General features: G+C 40.0%; 1 protein-coding gene across 4 annotated transcripts; it reads right to left on the minus strand.

Annotated features, from left to right (window-relative positions):
* Window positions 1-2232: 2232 nt before the first annotated feature.
* Window positions 2233-20820, minus strand: thap7 (THAP domain containing 7). 4 transcript variants are annotated; one of them, XM_078267908.1, is made up of 5 exons: window positions 20738-20820; window positions 17809-17888; window positions 6234-6371; window positions 5992-6102; window positions 2233-5360 (listed from the first exon to the last, which is right to left on the minus strand). In XM_078267908.1, exons 2-5 carry the CDS (start codon window positions 17886-17888, stop codon window positions 4004-4006), a joined length of 1686 nt encoding a protein of 561 aa, XP_078124034.1. In that variant the 5' UTR covers window positions 20738-20820; the 3' UTR covers window positions 2233-4003. The 4 variants fall into 4 exon arrangements, with proteins under 4 accessions (XP_078124034.1, XP_078124035.1, XP_078124036.1 ...); XM_078267909.1 differs by having other exon boundaries at window positions 20750-20808; XM_078267910.1 differs by lacking the exon at window positions 20738-20820 and adding an exon at window positions 20633-20731.
* Window positions 20821-22779: the final 1959 nt, after the last annotated feature.

The following is a 22779-nucleotide window of genomic DNA, read 5'->3' on the forward strand; positions in this document are numbered from 1 at the left end:
CACTGAGGAGCAGCTCACATTCAACAGACAACTCATTCCACATCTGGAAACCTTTAGTAAAAGTTGGACGTTTTTTTTTTGCGCAATAACTGCATGCAAGTTGAGGCTGGTATTCTACTTTTCTTCCAGACTGTCTCAGTGTTAACCTCTTCACTACCAACTGTTTATGTGACACCAGATTGCCTACTTTTAATTATTCAGCTTTATATGCACACTTTATGTGAGACAGTCAGGCTGTAAGAAATGCCTTGAAGTTATGTTGTTGGGAAAGTATTTAGATAAAAAAAAATGAGAGACAGAGATGTAGAATGAAACAGGCACAGCCACATTCTTGGGTCGGTGTGGGTGTACAAGTTAGGGGAAAGCTTTAGTTTGGTTCAACTTAACCACAAGAATCTAGCCAAAGAAAGAAAACTGTGAACAGCATTCTAGCAGACAGCAGATTTTAAGCATGAACTAAATAGAGAGCTTAGATACTATAGAGAGCAGCTGATGTCTTTAGAGTGAAGGGTGTGTCAGAATATACTGTATCATTGACATGGTCAGATACCCCCTCCCCCCTCCTTTACCTCCAGGTCCTCGAGTGTTTGACTAGGAAGGGTTGATGCCACACCCAGCCAGAGAAGCCACAGTGAATTGTCTCAGTATGAGACCATCAATCTTTCATTTTCCCACTGTGTTACTGCACTGAGCTGCTCACAGATGCTTTGCATAAACATGAACACAAACAGTATACATTAAGTTCCCATCATATTAAATAGTGCTCCCTAAAACGTAATCCCAAAGAACAATTTGTGAACAAACTTGCTAGGTGGGCTGTTTAGGTCTCTGAAATACAAAATATTCACAATAATGGCTGAGGTCCTATGGGATATATGTCTCATTAAAGGGACTATATGTAACTTTTGAATGTTTTTGTAACTGTGTAATTTTTCATCTGAAGATCATAAATGAACTGTAACAGCAAACGAGACTAACAGTGAAAAAACGCTATTTTTATATAGTTTTACATACATACAGTAACACATTCTGACGGATCACAGATTTTGGTGTAACACCGGAAAAGCCTGTGTTATTGTATCCAGCCAGGTAAACGCAATAACACAGGATAACACAAACGACGTAATTGTATTATATTATATATATATATATATATAAAAAATACAGATGCGGTCTACTCGATTCTGTCTTGAAATTCCCAGAAGGCATTGCTTCATTTTAACTTTTGCGAACAAATATTGATTTGATTTATTGATAAAGATTTGTTTTATTTCAAACCATGCACGTTTACGTTTTTGAATATCTGATCTGAATAAGTAAATTAGCTACAAAATAATAGAGACTAATGTAAAAGTTCGTGACTGTAGAGGGTAACCATGACTGTGATATCGAGAGACTCCCTTTAGCCAGTTTTAAAAAAGCAAGGAAACATGTAGAAAGATATCTTCTTCAAGAAATCTCCGAGTTGTGAAGTATTAGGATAGCATTTGAAAGCCCTCAATTCATGTTAACTGTTAAAAAAACCGAGGTTTGCTACTTCATATTACAGAGCGACAACAGAGTGATGTTACCACGACGCCATCTTGCCGTCCTCCTGACTGTAGTCCATAGCCTCTGGGCAAAAAAAAGCCTCTTATGACGCAAAATGACAATTTTTGCGTCGTAAGAGGCTTTTTTCCAGACCCACAATACAGAGATCTCCCCTCACAGGGGGACATGAGGGAGAGAAGCACGGTCATTCAACAATACTACCGGGTTTCTACTGATACAAAGCTAAATGCTAAATTGGTGAAGTATCCCTTTAATAATTTAGGGACGGTGTACATAAACGTTTGTTTGTCACTTTATTTTCCAATCCGTCAGACTTGATAGAAGGTAGGGAATGTAAAAAATAGAATATCGAATAAAATGCATAACTGACTTCATTGAAAAACCCCTCACATTTCAATGACATCTGTCACTCAATAGCTGAATTATTGTCATCTGCAACTATTTTTCCATGACATGTTTTTCTTCAGTGCATCAAAAAGAATGCTAATTGTGGATGTATCTAGAAAACTACCACAGCATCAAGTTCATTTTATATATTTGTGCGATCTAACACTTTCTATTCCCTCACACCACAGAAATATCCACAAGCAAACTTTCACTGCTCTATATAAACTACACAATACATTGCTCATGCACAATTCTGAGAACACAGTGGACATTTTAAAAATAAGAGAACTGAAAAAAGTAGTAAGACATTTTATTATTTATCCCTTTATTTCAGAGATCTACCTTCATGTTTGCCATTTCAGTTATAAATTATTCATGTTATTCTTTTACCAATTGTATGTCGTCTTTGTTTTTGATATTTTAATGACATGGGAAAAATATAAAAAATAAAAATGAAATAAAAAAAATTAAAGGATAAAAATGAAATATAAAAAAAATTAAAGGATAAGTGTCAAGTCCAAAACCAACAATGTGTTAGTACTAGGGCTGTCAAAAGATAACATTTTCTTAATCGCGATTAATCGTTGAATTTCTATAGTTAATCGCGATTAATCACGTTTTATTACATGATTAAAATTCTATTATTTTGCATTTCAGAACTGTTTTTAAGTACATATTAACAATGGAAAGGAATTCTTACCAGTGTATTTTGATTGGGAATCAAATGAATGCAAATAAAATGACTTTATGAACTTGATTTTAAGATTTGTATTTGTTTATTATATATTTAATCTAGTCACACATTTGAATCTAGAGTCAATATTAGGGTTGGGTATTGTTTGGTTTTGATACCGGTGCTAAAGCAGTACTTTTAAAAATGGTACCAGTGCCTTAACGGTGCCTGAACCGATACTTTTTAAGAAAGTTACAAAAAAGAAGGGTACTAAACAGTTGGCGACATTAAAGAATGGCTTGTTTATTGCTAAGGCCAGATCGTCAAAATTAAATGTTTAATAATAATGTAATCACTATAACAATAACTTATTTCACTAGTAAATAGCTGTTGAATGAAAAAAAACAACACCAGATGGGAAAAGGGCATTTAACAACAACAACTTTGAATGCACCACGAGGCTGTAAATTACCAGTTTCATTGAACGCACCGTCTGTGTTTTTCCGACAACAGCAGTTTAGCGTTAGCTGTCAGCATTGTAACCGTGTTTAATCCAGCTTCTAGCTAGCGGTAGGCTAACGTTAGCTGCTGTCGAGTATAGTGTTAACTAGCGTGCAGCAATGTTTCTGTTGCCTGTAACGTCTGTTTCAGAGCATCAGAGAGAAGTGCAGGCATATCAGTGGCACCAGAATGAGGCACCGAAATCCATGTTGCTATTCCTGCAGCAGCAGGATGTGTTACGAGGAAGTACGGCAAAATAGTAGCCCGTTAGGCACGACGCAAAGCCGAGTGAAGTGAAAATAAATTAATAAATGGTGGGATGCAATTAATACGATTAAAAAAAATTAACGCATTATGCTCGGCCCTTAATTGCATCACGATTAACGCGTTAAATGCTGACAGCCCTAGTTAGTACCTATAATTTCTACTCTGTCTCCAACTCCAACCCCATTGGCTCCTACTGATAAGCACATCTTTACAAATCTATAGTTTCATTTTGTATGCAACAGTGTGACTCATTGATGTTTTAAATCATTTTTGAACAACAATGGAGCTTTATGGAACAGAGGAAGAAGATATACTGTATCGTGCTTTAATACAGACACAATACTTGGTAGTAGAATACAATCCCTGTTGATTTGGCTCTGCACATAAAAACACCCATGTATCCATTGATTTGCACCTTTCTACTAACTACGACTAAGCACTTAATATACTGTATCTTTAAAGCGTCTTTAAAGATGTGTCCTTTACAACACCACCATGTCCGACTGCTGAGCTGATTCTCAAGTGGTGTTTAGGTGATGTTTCCCACTATATATGTTATTGAATATTCAACTAAGACTGGGACAAATGACACAAAATTACTCTGTTGTCATTCAGTGTTCATAGTCAGTTTATAAACTCGGTGCTCAGCTGAAGGTGAAATCCTTCCAGATGTTCTTTAAGTTTCTCCCTCACATCTTCTCCTATTTCCACCAGAGTAGTGTTGATAATAGAATGCTGGTCACTGTGGTCATCATCACATGCTTTTTCATCATTGGACAGACCTTCACTGTTGTCTGTCATGTGTTCCAAGTCTCCTTTAAAATCCAGTTCTGACACAAGTATGGTTTGTGCTTCATCAGAGACTTCCTCCATCTTGAGATAACTTTGTAATCCATCTTCAGCAAGGACAGGTACCAGAATGACCTGTCCCTCCGCACTGTCCCGTATCCAAAACAGCTGCTGCTGCAGGTCTAGGTGATGCTCCTGACCCATAGCATCAGTCTCCCCTTCACACACGTTAGAGAGCAGCAGGTTCTTCTGAGAGCCTAAAAACTGCAAACTCTCCTCATGAATATCAGACAGCGACACTCCAGCAGGGAGCAGCTGGTGAAGATTTTGAGTTTGGAGCAGTACTTGGGACATTGTACTTTTCCCAGGTGGTCTTTCCAACCTGACTATTTGTATGTCTTTGGCATTTTTAGATGTGTCACAAGTACTGGTTTTAACGCTTCTCTGAATCGTCAGAGAATCCTCATGTGCTGTGGGCTGGACATCTTTCCCAGTTGTTGAAACTTTGCGTGCTACCTGACCACCAACCTGCACCTGCCCTCTTCCACAGTAAAAGCAGTATCCCTTCTCCTCCTCAGACCAGCTGTTGGTGTCTGGAAGAAAATGTTCCCCCAACTCAATATGATCTACACATCTGTCCTCAAACAAACCTGTATCCTCAGATTTAGCATCAGTCCCACTCTCCTCCTGGTTAGAACCTCCTTTGCCTTGTCTCTTCTCCCCCCCTGATGTCCAGCTCTCCCCGTTTTTACAACCATCTTTTGACACAAGTAGAGTGTGCTTTAGCCGTTTATCACGTAGCCTCAAGACAGTGCTCCGCAAGCGGTTCTCCCGCCGCCTGGCTGCATGCAATTGTCGTAGGGCCTTCTCCAAGTAGTCAATAGCCTGGTCGTAACGTCTCCTCCACAGCAGTGGGCAGAGCTGAGCATAGCTGTGCTCTTTCGGCAGGTAGAAGCCTGGAGGAGGGGGCAAACGCCTCATGTAACGTGATGGGGAGAGGGGACGAGACACTGGTGGTGGTGACCGATAACATTCTTGCTGCAAGAGCTGCTTCACCCCTGATGGCTCTTGAGAAGATGCAGGGATGTTTTCATTAGTCTCCTCAGCTGTTGCCACTGACCTCTGAACTGTGGGTTCTTCTGACGTTTTACCCCTATCCGTCTCCGTCTGAGCGTCTAAGCGGGGATTCTTTCTACAATAAAAAAAAATAAAATGACAAGTGCTGTTTGTTCCATTAGTTTTTCCTTTACATGGCAGGACATACAGGTGGGTGAAAAATGATAGGACAAACCTCTGTGCATTCAATTCTTAGCATTTTATTAGGTAACGCTATACAGTACTGTGTAAAGTTGGGTCAATTACATTTTTGGGCCGGTGTACGAGGCTGTTCAAGTTCAGTTTGATTTTATTATATTTTATATAACTGTTGAACTGGCATTAGTCACTATGACACCTTCAAGCAAATTAATTAAATATAAATATTACAAAATATTTACATCGGCCCAAGCCTACTAGTGTGTACTTTGTATTGCGGTGTTGTTTCTTCTGCCAAAATGCTAACATTGGCTCTTGTATTGTATAATTAGCCATCCGGTACGTTTATCTACAGGTCTTCTTTCACTTCAAAAATGTTGCACTTATGTGGTTAGAATTGTTAAAAACCATTCAAATGTAAAACATTCATTGGACAAGGGATACAAGTTTTTCTTCAAGCAGTTCATTTATGATTACAAAGGTTTTTACAGTATTCAATTACATTTTATTCATAGTTGCACTGCTAATGATCAAATGACAAAATGTGACTCTGTATCAATTATGTGTACCTGACAGCAATGTCTTCTTGTGTCTGTGGTGTTCCTGGTCTTTTGCATTTGGTTATTGAAGAGGAATCAAATACGGTGGGAAATGCATCTTCCTTTAGTCTTCTGATCCCACTGTGAGGGAAAAAGTCAAACACATGCTGCTATCCAAACACCATCAGCAGTACTCATATTCTGCACCAATGGTCAATAACAGAAAACATTGATATCTGTAATCTCTTAATGTGCTGTTTGAGTCTACATACCTGCATCCAGTCAGTTCAAAGCTCTCAGGGGTGAAGTGTTTGGAGCAGAAGTAGACAAAGTCAGTCTGAGGATCCCAGTAGTCTGCACGGTGGGAGTTGGTGATCCAAAGGTTCCTCCGAGTAGCTCCTTTAGGTAATCTAGCCATCACAATGACAAATTATAATTTTGTATTTTCAATGTTGTCGTCACGTTTGGCACTTTAGTCTACAACCTCACGTTTAATAGTGAGACATTTAAGAATGTCATTGTACTATCAGTGTATTCTTTTTTTGTGATTAACAACCTTTAATTTATTTTTTAAACAACATACAAAACAGAATTCGCAACATGAACATGTTACAGGACCATAGGAAATGAAGTAATTGGCCGTTCTCTGGCTTACATTTCCAATAATTTGGTGTGTCTTTTAGACAATTTTTAAACAATCTGGAGGGAGTCCAATAGAAGAGATGCATAATCTTGAACTGAATAAGGCGCACCCTCACATCACGTGACATAGTGTTAATATTCCCACAGATTCTGTCCCACTCCTCATCATCCAGTGTAATATTCAGATCCCTTTCTCATTTCTTCTTGAGGGCTGATCAGGCTCCCCAGGTTCTGCATAAGCATAGAATAATACCCAGAAGCCTCATTGACCTTTTTCATATCTCACAACACCTTATCTTAATATTCTGGTGCCTTCTGGGCTGAAGTGCTGGATCCAAAAATCCCCACCAACAGATGGCGAAGTTGCAAATATCAAAAAAAATTGAGACGTAAGGATTCCAAATTGCTGTACCACACCCTCAAAGGATTTCAACATGCCACAGAGATACAGATCCCCCAGTGTAACAACTCCCTTTTCCAACCAATCCCTCCAAAAAAGGGGAGCGCTACCAATACATAACTTTGGATTTCACCAAATACTCAAATTATATAGATATGGATCCAATTCAAACAACCGGGCCATTTTAGTCCACACGACTTTTAAGTATGAGATTATTGGATGTGTTTTTGCCTCACCATACAGTTTGACAGACAGGCTTTGTAAGGGCGATAATGGGGAAAAAACTGATTGCTCAATACAATACCAGGGTGGGGCTCTCTCAGGCCTCAAGTGGCCAGTGGGCCAGATGCCTTAAGTTAAAAGCATAGTAATAATACAACATCTTTGGTAGACCCAAACCACCTCTATCAATCTGTTTTAGTAATTTATTAAAATGCCTTTGTTATCCTTTTAAACCATTTAAAATATGACAGAAAAACCTCCAGAGGAAGAGAAAACGTGAACTATGCACCACATTTACATTTGCTAACTACCATATCAGTCAATATAATGATTTCAATAATGAGAAGCAACGTGATGTGTATAAGTTGTTGTAAAGCACAGCAGCTAGCTTGTAAGACATACAGTAATAGGTAATGCTAGTTAGCATTAGCAACATATTTTGTGAAACCATTACCATATGAGAAAGGCATAACTAGTAACCTCAGTTTGCTAATATTAGAACCATCAAGTCTAGTTAAAGCTTAGTCACTTTGTTTGCACAGCTAATTCGTAATTTAATTTATTTTTTGTATGTGGTGTCTTTATAAGGATTTGGGAGGGAGAGATGCACCTACAGCCAGTGCTGCAGTGCGTGCTGACCCAGAGCAAGAGGCTTTTTCTCCATTGGCCCCTCAAACATTGCTAATATCTAAAATTAATTGTACATGCCACCATCTGTTTACATAATATTGGAGGGCAAATCATTTGTAAAATCTTTTTGTATTATGCAGGGAGGTACAACTCTTAACACTATCTTTGACCTCCATTTTTAACACATAATTAAATTAACACATTTAGATTTTGTGACAGAGCTGTTATTTGGGATTGCAGCAGGTTGGACAGGTGTACCTAAAGAGTTGTGCTGCCTATTTTTATTCTAGCTGTCCAGGCCCACCCCAAGATGGTCAGTGTGGGGACTCAGAAAGAAATGTTGGAGAAACAAACAACTCCACTGCCCAGTCCTGTGCACAGCGAAGATGAATTTTCCTCTGTTTTCATGGATAAACCTGGTGTTGTGTCATGGATCCCAGAGGACGAAATGAAAAAGGTCTGATGAGGAACTTTCAAAACCACCACTGCAGGAATCTCACCCTGACCTCAATTAAGACTCGTTTTATTTAGGCCGATATACTTTGTTGTTTTTATGGCATAGTTTACTCATTTTCTGCCTTCCACATACTGTACATCTCTTAGGTCTGTGCAGCATGTGGGTATCAGCATTTTTGGCAGAACCAGCCAATGCTGCATCGAAATATGCGGGCCTGCAACCTATTACTGAGTGGGGCCATCCACTTTTCAGGTTGCATTGCTAGCCAAACCATCAGGATGTTGAAGCTGTTTTGGGCTTCAGAGCATCAGTGCCAGCACCTTCTTCCACTATCAGCACTTGTACATCATTCCTACCATCCTGCAGGCGTGGCAGAATGACCAGGCAGGGATCATTAGAGATCTGAATGAGATGGGGGGGGTGGACTAATCCTGTCTGGGGACTGCAGGTAGCACACTTCCAATTTACAGTGTTCTGGGTTTGTGGAAGACTTAGGTGTAGAGGTGTGACGAGATCTCATCCCACAAGACGAGAGACGATATTTCTCGTCAAGGTTAAAACTCACAATATCAGTAGCCTACAGTGCAGAATTACGTCGGTACTACTCAGGACCATCCATCCATCTTCATCCGCTTATCCGGGGTCGGGTCGCGGGGGTAGCAGCTCCAGCAGGGGACCCCAAACTTCCCTTTCCCGGGAAGGAACCGTACTCAGGACCAATTTACGTTAAATCAATCAGTGCCAAATTTCAGTACCTGGCCTTGAAGGGGACCTACGTCATGGCGCATTGCATTTCCGACACGCCACTTTGTTTACATTCATTTTCCACTAAGAGCACACATCGACAAAGAAAGAAGAAGTTACAGGTCTGTGAGAGCCGGAAATCTTGCTCGTTTGTAGGTGACCAAATACTTATTTTCCCGAGGAATTTGCAAATAAATTCATTAAAAATCCATTGGATTTTTTTTTCTCATTTTGTCTCTCATAGTTGAAGTGTACCTATGATGAAAATTACAGGCCTCTCTCATCTTTTTAACTGTATAGGGCCCTATTTTGCACCCAGTGCAATTGACTTTGTACACTGACGCATGTATCATTCCTATTTTGCACCCGACGCACAGCGGACTTTTTCCTCCACAGACTCACGTCGGTAAATTAGGGAATGAACTTGCGCTCCTGGGGGCGGTTCAGCAAAAAGAGGAGGCGTGTTCCAGCGCAAACGTTCTCTAGTGCTATTTTGCAGTTTCAGAAAACAATTCCACCACAGACCAGGAAAAACCTAGTCTAAAGTCAGTGGCGCGTTATTCCGATGCTGTTTTAAGGGCGCATGCTTGGCCGTAATGTAGAGAGCATACACTTTGCTTCGCTCGTCTCACGGACCCAGCAGTTCCTATTTTTGCAAACCATACATAAATACAAGGAAAAACATGACCTTGTTTTACACAACATTTTTATGAATCATGGATGTGTTGATGACATAAATGAGGAAATATTAGAGGACTTAAGGAGATGTCATGTTGAACTGCATGTGCCGATGCCACTTAACCCAAATGCCCCAGCAGCAGCACGGGAGAGGAGAGAGAGAAGAGCTGCATCGTCTGAGGTAATGTCGGTCTAATGCTAGACTACATCGCAAAAATATCACCATGCATTCATAACCTCGTGATTCAGTGAGAGTGAGCCCAAAACATCGGAAAGTATGTTTTTGTGACATTTCTTTATTTACATTTTGTCAAAAAGAAAAAAATCTAACAAATCATAGCAAACGTCGGTCTCCTCGGCTGTGAACCGCTCCTGGCATGCGCCCATGGATGTATTAAGAGCGTGCGCCTAGCAAATCTGCCATTATAATGGCAATCCACCATGGAACAAGCGCGCCTGCTTTTAAAGGGAATGTGACTTTTGGTCATAGCGCAACAGGAACTCCGCCTTATATGACAAACATCATCCGATTTACATGAAACTTACATGTGGTCTACATGTGATACTGAGCTGCCCCCTATACTTTAACCACACCCATGTACTTAGGCCACACTCCCTTTATGGCTTTTGAACCTTTTAAGGTAGAGTCTTGTGTGAGGTATTGTACTCAGCAGAGAGTTCCTTCTTCATTGGTGATGGTTTGGCCCGCCCCTATGGTTAAGCCACGCCCCTTTCAAACTGGTGACCCATTTAAGGTACAGTCTTGTGTGAGGTATCATTGAACTCAGCAGAGAGTTCCCTTTTCATTGGTCATGGTTTGGTCCGCCCCCTATGCATTGGCCATGCCCCATTTCACCGCTAATGAACTGTATGACGTAGAGTCTTGTGTGAGATATCATTGAACTCAGCAGGGAGTTCCCCTTTCATTGGTGACGATTTGCAGTGTCCGAGTGCCACGCTAATGCACGGTCGCAAGGAGCGGCGTCCGCCAGTAACCCCGACGCGTGCAGAGGAGCGAGGGCCCATCCAATGCTGCTTGCAGCTTTAATTTCTTATGCAACTATACCACACATTTTAATAATAAAACAATGAGATAATGGCTTGCAATATAATTTCCCATCCCTCTCAAATAGGGGTGTAACAGATCACAAAACTCACGGATCGGATACATTTTTGGTTTCAGCACAAAAAAGGGGTGAATTTAAATGATTATTAAAAATGTAATAACAATAACTTAACAATAATTACTTCTTTCACCAGAAAATTGCTGTTAACAGGCGAGTAAAGGGTATTTTACAATAACTTTGAAATGCCCCACGAGGTTTACCAGCTTACCAGTAAACGCAACATTTTGTCCTGTTTGTGTTGTCTTTCCGACAACAACAGTGACCAGTGCTAGTTTGTGTCTTTTAGCTCATAGCTGTAGCGGCAGACTGTTGTATGTCCCGCTGTTGGAATCCCTTACAGTGAAATACAGCCACACTTTTACGGTAGGCTAACGTTACCTGCTGTGTAACGTTAAAGTGTTATTAGTGTCTAACGTGGGGTTTGGAGCATCAGAGAGCACCGCAGACATTTAAGTGGCACCGTAATGAGGCACAAAAATCTGTGTTGTTGCACTGATGCCATATTAGCACTGGATTTTAACATGCGCCGGTGAACAGAAAATTGCATTGCTGTATTTTGTAGTAATCTTGCCTGTAGTAATCTTCCCTCAGCGTTTAGTTTTGTTGCTTAACTGTGTGTAAAATGAGCAGTGACGTTAAATCATCTGTTTCAGGTACGGCAGCCTAGGGTACCGTCTATTTGCTGGATTGTTCCGAGGTAACCGTCGGTAGCTAACGTTAGCAGATAAGCCCGTTGACAGCAACGGAATTGTTCATATTTATGCACAATGACAACTAAAGCAAACTTGCTTAAAAAGGAACTACACGCTGTTTTCAGGTAACATTACTGTTGACGTTCAAACAGTCAACCGCCGCTGAATTAATTTTTTTTGCGGAAACACTGCACCTACTCGTCAATCACCTACAGAATGATGCAGGTTGCACCCACATAGATCAAAGTGTTGCCCCCAGATGGTGCGCTGGTCAAACTGCGGTTGGAAAAAAAAATTCAACATACGGCCGTCGAGTCGGACTTGGTCCCACATGAAATTTAAGACCTCCTTATCGTAAATTACAGATTTCAAGACATTTTCAGACCTTAAAAATTTAAAATTTATTTAAGACATTTCAAGACTTTTTAAAGGACCCTGCAGCCAAATAAAATATTGACTTCTTTTGAATGAGTCGAATCGGGCCGAAATTTTCTGTCCGAGCACGGCACGCATCCGACAGAGCCGTGACCGAATCCGGCCCGACGGGCATTAAGAAATTTGTGTCCGAGCCCGACCCGAGCCCAACACAGTTAAAATCAATTTTGTTTCTCATACTAATGACACATGTACGTTTGTTTGTGTGGAAAGCCCGCTTTTATTAAGCAACTGTAGGAAGGCATTCGGAAATGTCAACAGATGAGCGCATCAGCGCACACGGGGCAACAAGCGCACGTTAATAAGCTGTTAAAATGTTCAATGTGTTAACCTTTCCTGATTGCATCGTTTCCGACCGTGGTCAGAAAACCAGGGAAGACTCGTTACCTCCCGGGCCGACGTTATAAAATGAATATGGGGGGTTAAAATCCCGTTTCTGGTGAGCAAATGAATGAACTTGGCTTTCAGTCTGGGGTTTATCTCGGACACTGCACACACTGTGTACAAAACAAACTTATTCCACCAACTCTGCTCCGGTCGCATCTACTTCCTCTATCTCTCTTCTGCCCACTTTACACACGCACTGAGCTCTCTTAAAGGAGCCACAGCACCATTTTACAACAAATGCCTTATCGCGCTGATGTGACTGAGCCCGAGCCCGACCATAATTTCAAAATATCTGTCCGAAACCCCCCCCCCCCCTGCACGCGCACGCACGCACACACACACACACACACACACACACACGCACACACGTTAAAGTCACAGTGAGACACAGCAATGTCGGTAAAGCGGACACAAGTGTGTTTACACTTTTCAAAACTTTATGCAGACAGCATGATATACTACTCTATAATATAATATAATTGTGAGATCGCCGTGCAGTTAATGTTACCCTTCTGAGACAGACAGGTGTTCTCTATTGCCCTGGTGACAGACTGACAGGCTGAAGGTTGTAGGGCAAGGCAACTTTATTTCTTTGGCACCTTTTAGCAACAAGGCAATTTAAAGTGGTTTATTTAAAGAGCAATTAAAAACGGTCATGAAAATAAAACAGTTTAGGTTTAGGAATCCAGATAGCTTTTTAAATCACAAATAAATGCAATTTCACATCACTTTGCACCATTGTTATTACCTCATCTGTGCCTAAACCGGTGGAAAAGCTAGAGCAGATATTGAATAAAAAAGCACTTAAAAGGCTTAAAGACAAATATTGCTAAAGAAGTCCACTGGGGACTGACTACGATCACTATTCTTTTAGTTTCGATGCTCACATTGATTGTTGTCTCGCAAGCGGTTTCAGGAAAGTGGCTGCATGTGTCCGACAATGGACAGAACATCATCACCGGTACAAGCCTACAGTTGTCCGCAGACACGGAGTGCGGAAAGTGTGTCAGAGTTGCGCCAGTGTTTGTGTGTGTGTGTGTGTGTGTGTGTGTGTGTGTGTGTGTGTGTGTGTGTGTCGGCCCGCCCCCCGTGAAGCTCCGACCTGCAGACAGCAGAAGAAAGTAGCTGTACCTTCGTCAAAATGAAGACTGAAAAACAGAACTATTTTGGTACAAACATTTACTCGCCATGTGGCAGGTAGCCACATAGATATAGATAGATATAATGTATTCATTATATATTATTTAAATGTAATATTTAGTGTTTAATAAATAATTGTTAAATGTAGTACATAGTCTGTAGTCTATCGCACAAACACTCGAGGAATGCTGCAAACATTTGACTGGAAGAACATACGGATCACAAACGGCAATTCCACAACTGTACAACAGCGTGAAAGACGACATACAAGATCAAAGACATATTGTGGATATTTAAAATGTCTTCCAGTCCAAAAGGTGTACCTGCATTATTATGCCATTATCATTGTATTAGATGAAAATGGTCTAGGAACGACAATATTATCGTTTATCGCAATAATTTCTGGGAGAATTTTTTGTCGTGACAGCTCCCATATACTTTGGCACTCTGGGGTGTGCCTGATATCATTGGAAAGGAAACACTCAAGTTTTTGTTACAAGTGTCACAGAGGCTAGAATGGAGGTTTTTTTATTTCCGTCCAAGTCATACATCTGTAAAATGATTAAAATACACTGCTGTAAACACATCTGGTGAGATACAGACAACATAATGCCATAGCCACGTCTCAGCTTACTACAGAAAAAAATCCAGAAGCCTTTTTTTTCTACAGATGTTACGTTTTTGTTATTTCCATTTGAAAAGTGCAAAAAAAAAAAAAGAAGCCAAAAAAAATTCAAAACTTCTCAAATACACAAACACACCCACATCAATCACACACATACTTGAAATAATATATATACATAAATATATAGAAATAAGTAATTATAAATAGTTCAGGAGTGCTATGCATCATTTATGTCCCTTTTTATGGAGAAAAGCAGAGATAACTCAGCACTGGATGAGAAAAACTACATGCTTGGTGTCTATTGAAACGTCTCCTCATTGGCTAAAACGGTAGGAGGACCTCGTAGCATGTAAGCGTTACTGGTCCGAGCAGCTGTCGATCGAACGCACGTGGGAGGCACATCACGTCAGAGGGATCCTCAGCTTTAGACAGGGCTGGCTCTGCTTGCCATGTATGGATTGGCTTATATGAGGGCTCTTTGGATTCCGTAGACTTCAGAGAATAACGCTGACACCCATATTTAGCGTTAGAAGTCTTGCATGAGGACATGAATCGAATCCAGAAATGAAAAACAGTTTGCTGTTTTTCCGTTGTGATTCGGCCAGAAACTTCAAGAGGAGTGAAGCGAACAGCTCATTTTGGATAAAATGGCTTGGATATTATATTTCCTTGGATTGTTGGCGAGGTATGAAAAAAAAGTTTTTGGGGAAATTTCACCGCTGTGGCTAGAGGGACAAGGAAAAAGGTATGGATGCACTCTCGACTCTAGATACCAGCTGCGCAGTCTACGGCTGTATTTCTTTATTTTCTTTAACTTTATAACAGTTGTATAACTGCTATAAATCATCTTATGCTTTGTGTGTGGGCTTAATTGAATCATGAGAGGCTAAGCTTTCAATTGTTGTGTCGCATGAACGTTTGAAGATTGAATGCTTTAAAGTTATAAAAACGTTTATGAGTGGAGGTAACAGCGACGCCAGAGCTACAAAGTGTGCCGTCCACGGTACAGTGAACCTAGAGAGGTTAATGGTGAGCTGAAAGCGGTCGCGGTGCTGTTGACGTTACACTTCCTCTGAGACAAGCAGGCACAACAGTGGTTTCTCTGCCCTGGTAACTGACTGAGTGCTTTACATAAAACATTAAAGAGCAATTAGAAACGGTCATGATGAAAATAAAACAGGCTAAAAAAGAATAATATACAAATACAAGAATAAAAGTTACAGTGAGTAAGAAATGAATAATTATTAAATTTAATAGGTTGTTTGGGAGGAGAGAGGGGTTTTATTTTTATTTTTGTTTAATTTCTTTAGAGTGTAAAATATTCTAAATAAATAGCAATGTTCTAAGTAAATAGGATAAATAAATCTTTTTTTGTAATTACAGAGGGAAAGTACCGAAAAAAGGTACCGTTGGGTACCGGAACCGAATTCCAGGTACCAGTATCGGTACAGATAAGAATGTGAAAGGTACCCAACCCTAGCGAAAATACACGCATCCAGGGGAATTTCCTGTGTAATGTATTTTTTTTTAAAGCGCACACAGATCAGCAGCCTCCAGCCCCTCCCACGCGCCGCGTTCATGACAGCGTCAACGCTGCACTTCAGGCTCATAGGCTATCGTTAGTTGTAGCATGCTGCTGTGGGATGGTGAGAAACCAACTTTCGATTCCTCTGCATGTCTAGTATGTGAAGAAATTGACAAAGATGACTTGGTGGTCTTGTCGTGGGATTAACTGTAGGCCTACTGATAAAACCATAGAAACACCGCGGCCACACCGTTGTGAAAGCTCCTCGAACGTCATCTATCAGAGTCTGGTTGTTACCGTTGTCACCTCCAATCCATATCTTTATAACGGAGCTAACCAGAGATGACTGGAGCTAACCCCTAATCAGAGCTAATTGTTGCTCGAGCCTTCAGTTCTCCGTGCCTGTATCCATTAACTGTATTTATAGATTTGAGCCGGAATAAAACCCGTAATTTTATTAAATTGGCTGTAAAAGTTTTAAACTACAACTCAGAGTTGTTTGAATGATCTGCGACAGGACATGTATAGTAACAGGACATGCATAGTAAAAAAAAAATTTGGATTCCCAAAACCCGGTTAAAAACACTTCAAAAGAATGAACAATGATCTAAAAAACAAAATGAACAAGAATTTACCTTAGATTTTAGCCCTAATCTTATATGATTTCAAAGGAGTTAGAGACAGTGTTGAAATGTATAATAACGTAACTTTCTGTATGGATCATAGTATAGTGTTATGGTTAGTTTACATTACATTTGGGCTCCAGGTAATCAGGTATTTTATCTGCTTAACCGTTAACATTTGGCAAAAAAACAGATTTAATTGACAAAGCACATCATGGCTACTCTTTCCTTTCATTTTTGTTTTTTTATATCTTAGCAGAATACTGAAAGCAGCAGAAAGGCAGAACTGAGTACATTTTAATATCTGTTTAATTATCGCAAGTAAAATCATTATCGCGATATCAACAATGTTATGGCATATCGCATATTTTTCTCATATCGTGCAGCTAATAGCTACCCTGAAATTGTGTCAGATGCCGCATAGTGTCGCAATATTTTCATCTGTATCTGTATCATCTTTTAGTCTAATTTGTTTAATATGTAAGTTGTTATTTCTAGTCTAATTTGTTTACCTGCCCTATTCTCCACTGGTTCTCCTCACACCACAACTCAATTTCTCTCCTCTGACTGTTGTTCTGTCTAATTCTGACCTGTCCCTGCTCTCTTGGCTGCATAGCAGGCTCATAATTATATGGCTGTGGTCCGTAATATTAATATGAATAAACATACACTGGTTTCAGATGCACATGTAAAATGTTCTCACAAAAACGCCTCCCAAAGCCTCAGTAGTGTATTTATAAGTATATTTTAAAGAAAATCTAGTTCCTACATTATTTTTCTATATATACTGATTTACTGGGGGCTCTAACCTGTAATATGCTCTTAACTGCATTAAGGAAATTTGGTAGTCTCCTGGATCTTTACCTTTCTTAGGAACCAAAGTTATCACAGCCTTCCTAAATGTTGATGGCAGTGTGCCCTTCTCCAGTGCCTCTTATATACCTCTACAGAAGTGGAGCCAGTTCAGTTGCAAAACTCTTCAAAAATTCTGCTGAGAAGCCATCAGGCCCTGGGGCTTTTCTTTTAACATTATAGTTAAATCCACATCAAGGAGTTCTCTTTGCTCTTCTGTCAGTTTGGGAAGCCCTAATGGTCCTATGATATAACACATTTCTTCATCAGTAGATGTAGAAAATGACCTATTGAGATCAGTGTAAAATTCTTTAAAAATCTTGTTAATATCTACAGTTGCTGTTAAAAACATCTCCAGAATTGGATCTAACTGGAGAAATAGTGAAAGCCAATTCCCTCTGTTTAATGTATTTTCCTGCTTTGTCTCCCAATTCAAATAATTTGTCTTGCCCTGAATACATTGAATTCAACCTTCTGAGATAGAATATTATTGTATTGGTATTTTGACTGAGTCAAGTTTCTCAGGCCATCCTGCAAAATTCTGCTTTAGCACTATTCCTCTTACGAAATGAAGCGTGTTGTATAATGCGTCCCCTGATCACAGCCTTTAAGGCCTCCCATGCCACCCCTGAAGACTATTATCTAATAAAACTGCATAAAGAACTCACTTGTGAAAGGTAATACCAGCATTACGAGTCTCACGGTTGTCCCGAGATTTGCAGCCGCCTGCTGAGCAATGTCTTGGCATCTGAAAGTGATACAGTGAAGAGAAAAAAACTATTCAGTTATATATATTTTGACACGTTTGACTCTTATCAAACACTTGTAGTTAATTCAAGCATGCAAAGAATTCAGTCTAAACAGAAACCTCTTAATTGTCACAAAAAAATCCTGTTCAGACTACAATAAGAGAAACATTATGTGTAATGTCGTCTTTTTAATACTATCAACTATATTTTTACAAAACTATCAAACAGTTTACACAGTTTTTTTTCATGAAGCCCATGGTTATTATCTTCCAGCTGATATATGCATAGCTCAACACTCTCATGTCCAGACATCTTACTGTACACATCAATGTGACACACAGTTGTGGCTGATCAATGCCAGTTACTGCTCTGTTGCTGCTGAGACCAAAAGCTGTTTCAGTAAAGAAAGAGTTGGATGTGAGAGCATGGGCCAAGGTACAGTTGAGTAGTTTTTGGTGTGGTTTGTGTCATCACCATGTGAAATTGTATAAAATAAATTGTAAATGTACAGTTGAAACTAACTATTTTTAATCTGCTGATTATTTTCTTGATTCTCCATTTAGTCCATAAGATGTAAAAAAAAAAAAAGAAAATTGTGAAAAATTACACAATTCCCACAGCCCAAAGTGAAGTCTTAAGGCTCTTATATACTAGACGCAGCCCAGCTGGCGCGTGCAAATGTGACATTATGGGATCGCCGTGACTATTTATACCCGTGCTGTTGCAGTCTTCTCCTGAACAGAGGTGGCACTAATGAGCAAAGGCTACCGACATTGCTCTTTCTACGGACTAGAAGAAGAAGAAAAAGGTAAACAGCGGCAGAACTGGCAGCAGCATTGCCGTCAATGCTTCGATTTGACCTAGTAAGTTTACAAGAGAGACTTGCAGTCACTCTGAGAGTCCTGGCATCCGGTTGTCAGCAAATTTGTTCAGGCCTCCCGTTTCCGCTTTGTGGCGCGCCACTGAAAAAAAAAAAGAGCCGTGCGCGACCTCTGCTCGCGCACCATAAATCCGGCGCGCCGACAGGATATTACGTCATTTTGACGTCACGATGGCGCACGCCACCTTGGATGCAGCTAGTATACAGTATGTTTTACACATCTTGTTTTGTCCCACAAGCAGTCAATCAATGGGATCAAAAGGTGCTTCTAAAATGTACTGGGGTGGCACTCAGTGTGTCAGCAAAGTGTAGATGTAGGTTTTAGGTGGAGCCATCAACTGTAATAGCACACAACAGAATAGTGTGCCAGTGCAGTCATAACATACATATAAAATGTTTGCATGCATTTTAATGTCCTGACAATGGAGCTCCGTATATATCTATGGTGGAGCCTGTACCAGAAGTGATTACCCAGAGGAGCTGGCAGTGGCTCTTTTTATTGGTGGTAGGAACTGATACCTTTATTGATAAAAAATAACATTATTACATTAATTTTATTATATTAACTTTCCCCCTTTCGATCAAATATGTTTGTTTCCTTTGTTTGTTTGTTTTGCCAGGGATGCAAAACTCCACCAGTCAAAGTGTGGTCCGTAGCCGGAGAGGTGCCCTTGAGTCAACCAAACCCCTAGTCTCGCTGCGACAAGTCTCTAACACGAGTTAAAAGGGGGCACGGTTTGGTACCGGCCCCTCGTGAAATATGATTGCCCCCCCAATCCAATGGGCTAGAGTGCTGTCAATCTGAAAATTGTGATTTCCATTGGATCAGAGTAATGTCACTTGGCTGCCTGTTCTGCCAATTTTCCCAACCGTTCATATTACCAATTAATGTTTCAAAGATGCCTATCCAAAATTCTGATACCATGGAAACAGCACTGGAATTATTATTTTTTTTTAAAGTGGCAGACATAGAAAATGTGTATTATATTCGGATATACTATATATTACTATATATACAGAACACAGAATTACATTGTGTTGTTCCATCCTAATCAAATAGTTCCTATTTTTCTAAGCAGATTACTGACATCCTACAACAATGCATGTCTCCTATCCTGTGTGCTTGTGTGTGTATTTCAGGCCTGTTTGTGTAAAAGAAAAACATAAATCTTCCCAAGAGGATTACAGTAATTAAGTTCTACCAGAGGAACTAAATTAGACTGATCAGTGCTTGTAGGCCCACAATACATTTTGAAAGACAGTGACTATTGTTTTAGTCAAGTAAATTATTAATTCAATTATTATTATAAAAAAATCTGCATTCAGATTCAGATACTACCAAAAAAAGCATATTTAATATTTTATCATTACAAGTTTTAACTAGAATTTTCCTCTGGGTAGATTCCATCTAACGTCATATCTTCGTATCATCACTTCATGGCAACGGAGACGGTTTAGACTACAAGAGCATATTTGATGGCAATAAAGTTATCGGCTTGGGGGGAAAAACGTTGGCACTTTATTGTCCTTAAATCTAGACCGTAGGCATGTTACGTTGCGGCCAAGCAAAACGGCTCTGAAAGAAAACAAACGTCACGTTAGTAATTAGCCTGTAACGTAAGATTAATGGATGAAACGTTGTAGGCTATTTGTAAAGTGCTGCTGTGAATCCCAGAGCCTCCGTTCGACTGAATTTAAAAATAAACTATTAATTTTCGTGCATTTGCTTTCGATGTATGAAACAGGGAACCATTAGTAAGCTTATTGCCATGCAGCGGCTGTCACATCGTTTTCATGCTGCTACATAACTTTGCCACGCTTATTTGGACCATGTAACCAGCCAGGTGCTAGTAAAAAGCTAACCTGTTTCAAACGTCATGGACATGAGGCAAGTTCCAGTTTCCGGCTACGACTTGAGTTCAGTAGCTAGGTAGCTAAACGCTGAAATAAATGATGATTCATAAATACCAAAGATATTACCCCTGCGCTCCGGATTTCGACCTCACGAAGATGGCTGATCCTTTCCTCTTCCACCTTCTTCCTCCTTTTCCTCCTCCTCCCCTTTTTCTAAATAAAACTTTATTTAAAACATGCAGCACACTTAAAGGAACACAATTAAGTTATAATGGAATGTTATATATAAAAATGGAGCTAGAACAGTGACAGTAACCTGTGGTATTGAAAATAAAAATTGGCATTGAAACAACAAATATTGGCACTGAAAAATGTTGAACTGAAATATAAAACACAAACATCAAAAAGTTCTTACAATGCTATTATTTTATTCTTTTCATTTCACTTCATTTTTTTTGCATTATGATAGGTTTTTCAATGTCAATCTACATATCTTTTTTCAGTGACAGTTTTTTTATTTTTACGCTGTCAGGATTTTTACAATGTCACTGGTTTTCAGTTTCAACTTTCTGTCACTGTTTTTGACGTAGAGAGGAAAGGCTTGAGGGGAGGGACAAAGAGGGCGCGGTTTACGGATAATTTGCATACTGGCGAGAGACCGCACCTCCACAGGAATCCTCACAGATATGTTATTACCATAGACAGTATATAAACTGGACCAACAGATCTCGGAAAAGTGCTTCTAATATCCTTCACTGGTCACCACCAGTGAAGGATATTAGAAGCACTTTTCCGGTGAGCGCTGAGCGTTACTGCGCAGCCTCCAACTGAGAGAGACAATGTAAATGTGACGTGAGCAACCTGTCTGAAAGTTGTAAGTCTTCTGGTAGCTGTGCCAAGAGAAATCTCAATCATTCCCAATCTTGCAGAGACGGAGAGCGTAGGTATGTGTAAGGAGATAACATGGGCACAGGCTAATTATTGCTAAATAAAATGCTAGTTAACATTACTAATTAAACTTAAACAGCTAATGTAAGTCGAAACTGCCTGCGAGCTTCTCCTGTACTATACTGTAATTCCTCTACTATGCGACTGTAAGTCGCTTGTGTCAGGATTGTATGTTTCTGTATATGTTCTGTTTCCTGTTTTATTTTGAAAGTTCTCTGTTCTCCCTTGTGTTGTCTTGTTTTGCTTCCTGTCTTGTGTTTTTCCGCCTGTTCTGATTGTTCTGTCCCGCCCTTATGTGTTTCACCTGTTGTGTCACCTGTCCCTCGTTAGTCCTCGTTATTCGTGTATTTAGTCCCTGTTCTGTCTTTGTCTCTTGTCGGATCATTTTATTCTGTTGCTGTGTTTGCTGTTGAGTGCTGGTCTGTATCTTCGTGTCCTGTATCTTCGTGTCCTGTCCTGTCCTGTCGTGGCTACTCTTGTCCTACTTCCTGATACGCTTAACTTGTATTTATTTGTCGAGTAAGTTTTGCCTACCTTTGGACTCTTTTGTTTGTAGTTCTGTTAATAAATTTTGAACTATCATCCATCTATCATCCAGTCATCCATCTATCTATCATCCAGTCATCCATCTATCTATCTATCTATCATCTATCTATCATCCATCCAGTCATCCATCTATCTATCTATCTATCTATCTATCTATCTATCTATCTATCTATCATCCATCCATCTATCTATCATCCATTTATCTATCATCCATCTTCCAGTCATCCATCTATCTATCTATCATCCATCTTCCAGTCATCCATCTATCTATCTATCTAGCATCCATCTAGCATCCATCTTCCAGTCATCTATCTATCTATCTATCATCCATCTATCTGTCCATCTTCCAGTCATCCATCTATCTATCTAGCATCCATCTATCTGTCCATCTATCTATCTCTCCCTCCATTCATCTATCTCTCCCTCCATCCATCTATCTCTCCCTCCATCCCTCCATCTATCTATCTCTCCATCTATCTATCTCTATCTATCTCTCCCTCCATCCATCTATCTCTCCCTCCATCCCTCCATCTATCTATCTCTCCCTCCATCCCTCTATCTCTCCCTTCATCCCTCCATCCATCAATCTCTCCCTCCATCCCTCCATCTATCTATCTCTCCCTCCATCTATCTCTCCCTCCATCCATCAATCTCTCTCATCT

The sequence above is a fragment of the Sander vitreus genome, chromosome 14 (assembly GCF_031162955.1).
Source record: "Sander vitreus isolate 19-12246 chromosome 14, sanVit1, whole genome shotgun sequence".
In the NCBI taxonomy this organism is placed as follows: domain Eukaryota; kingdom Metazoa; phylum Chordata; class Actinopteri; order Perciformes; family Percidae; genus Sander; species Sander vitreus.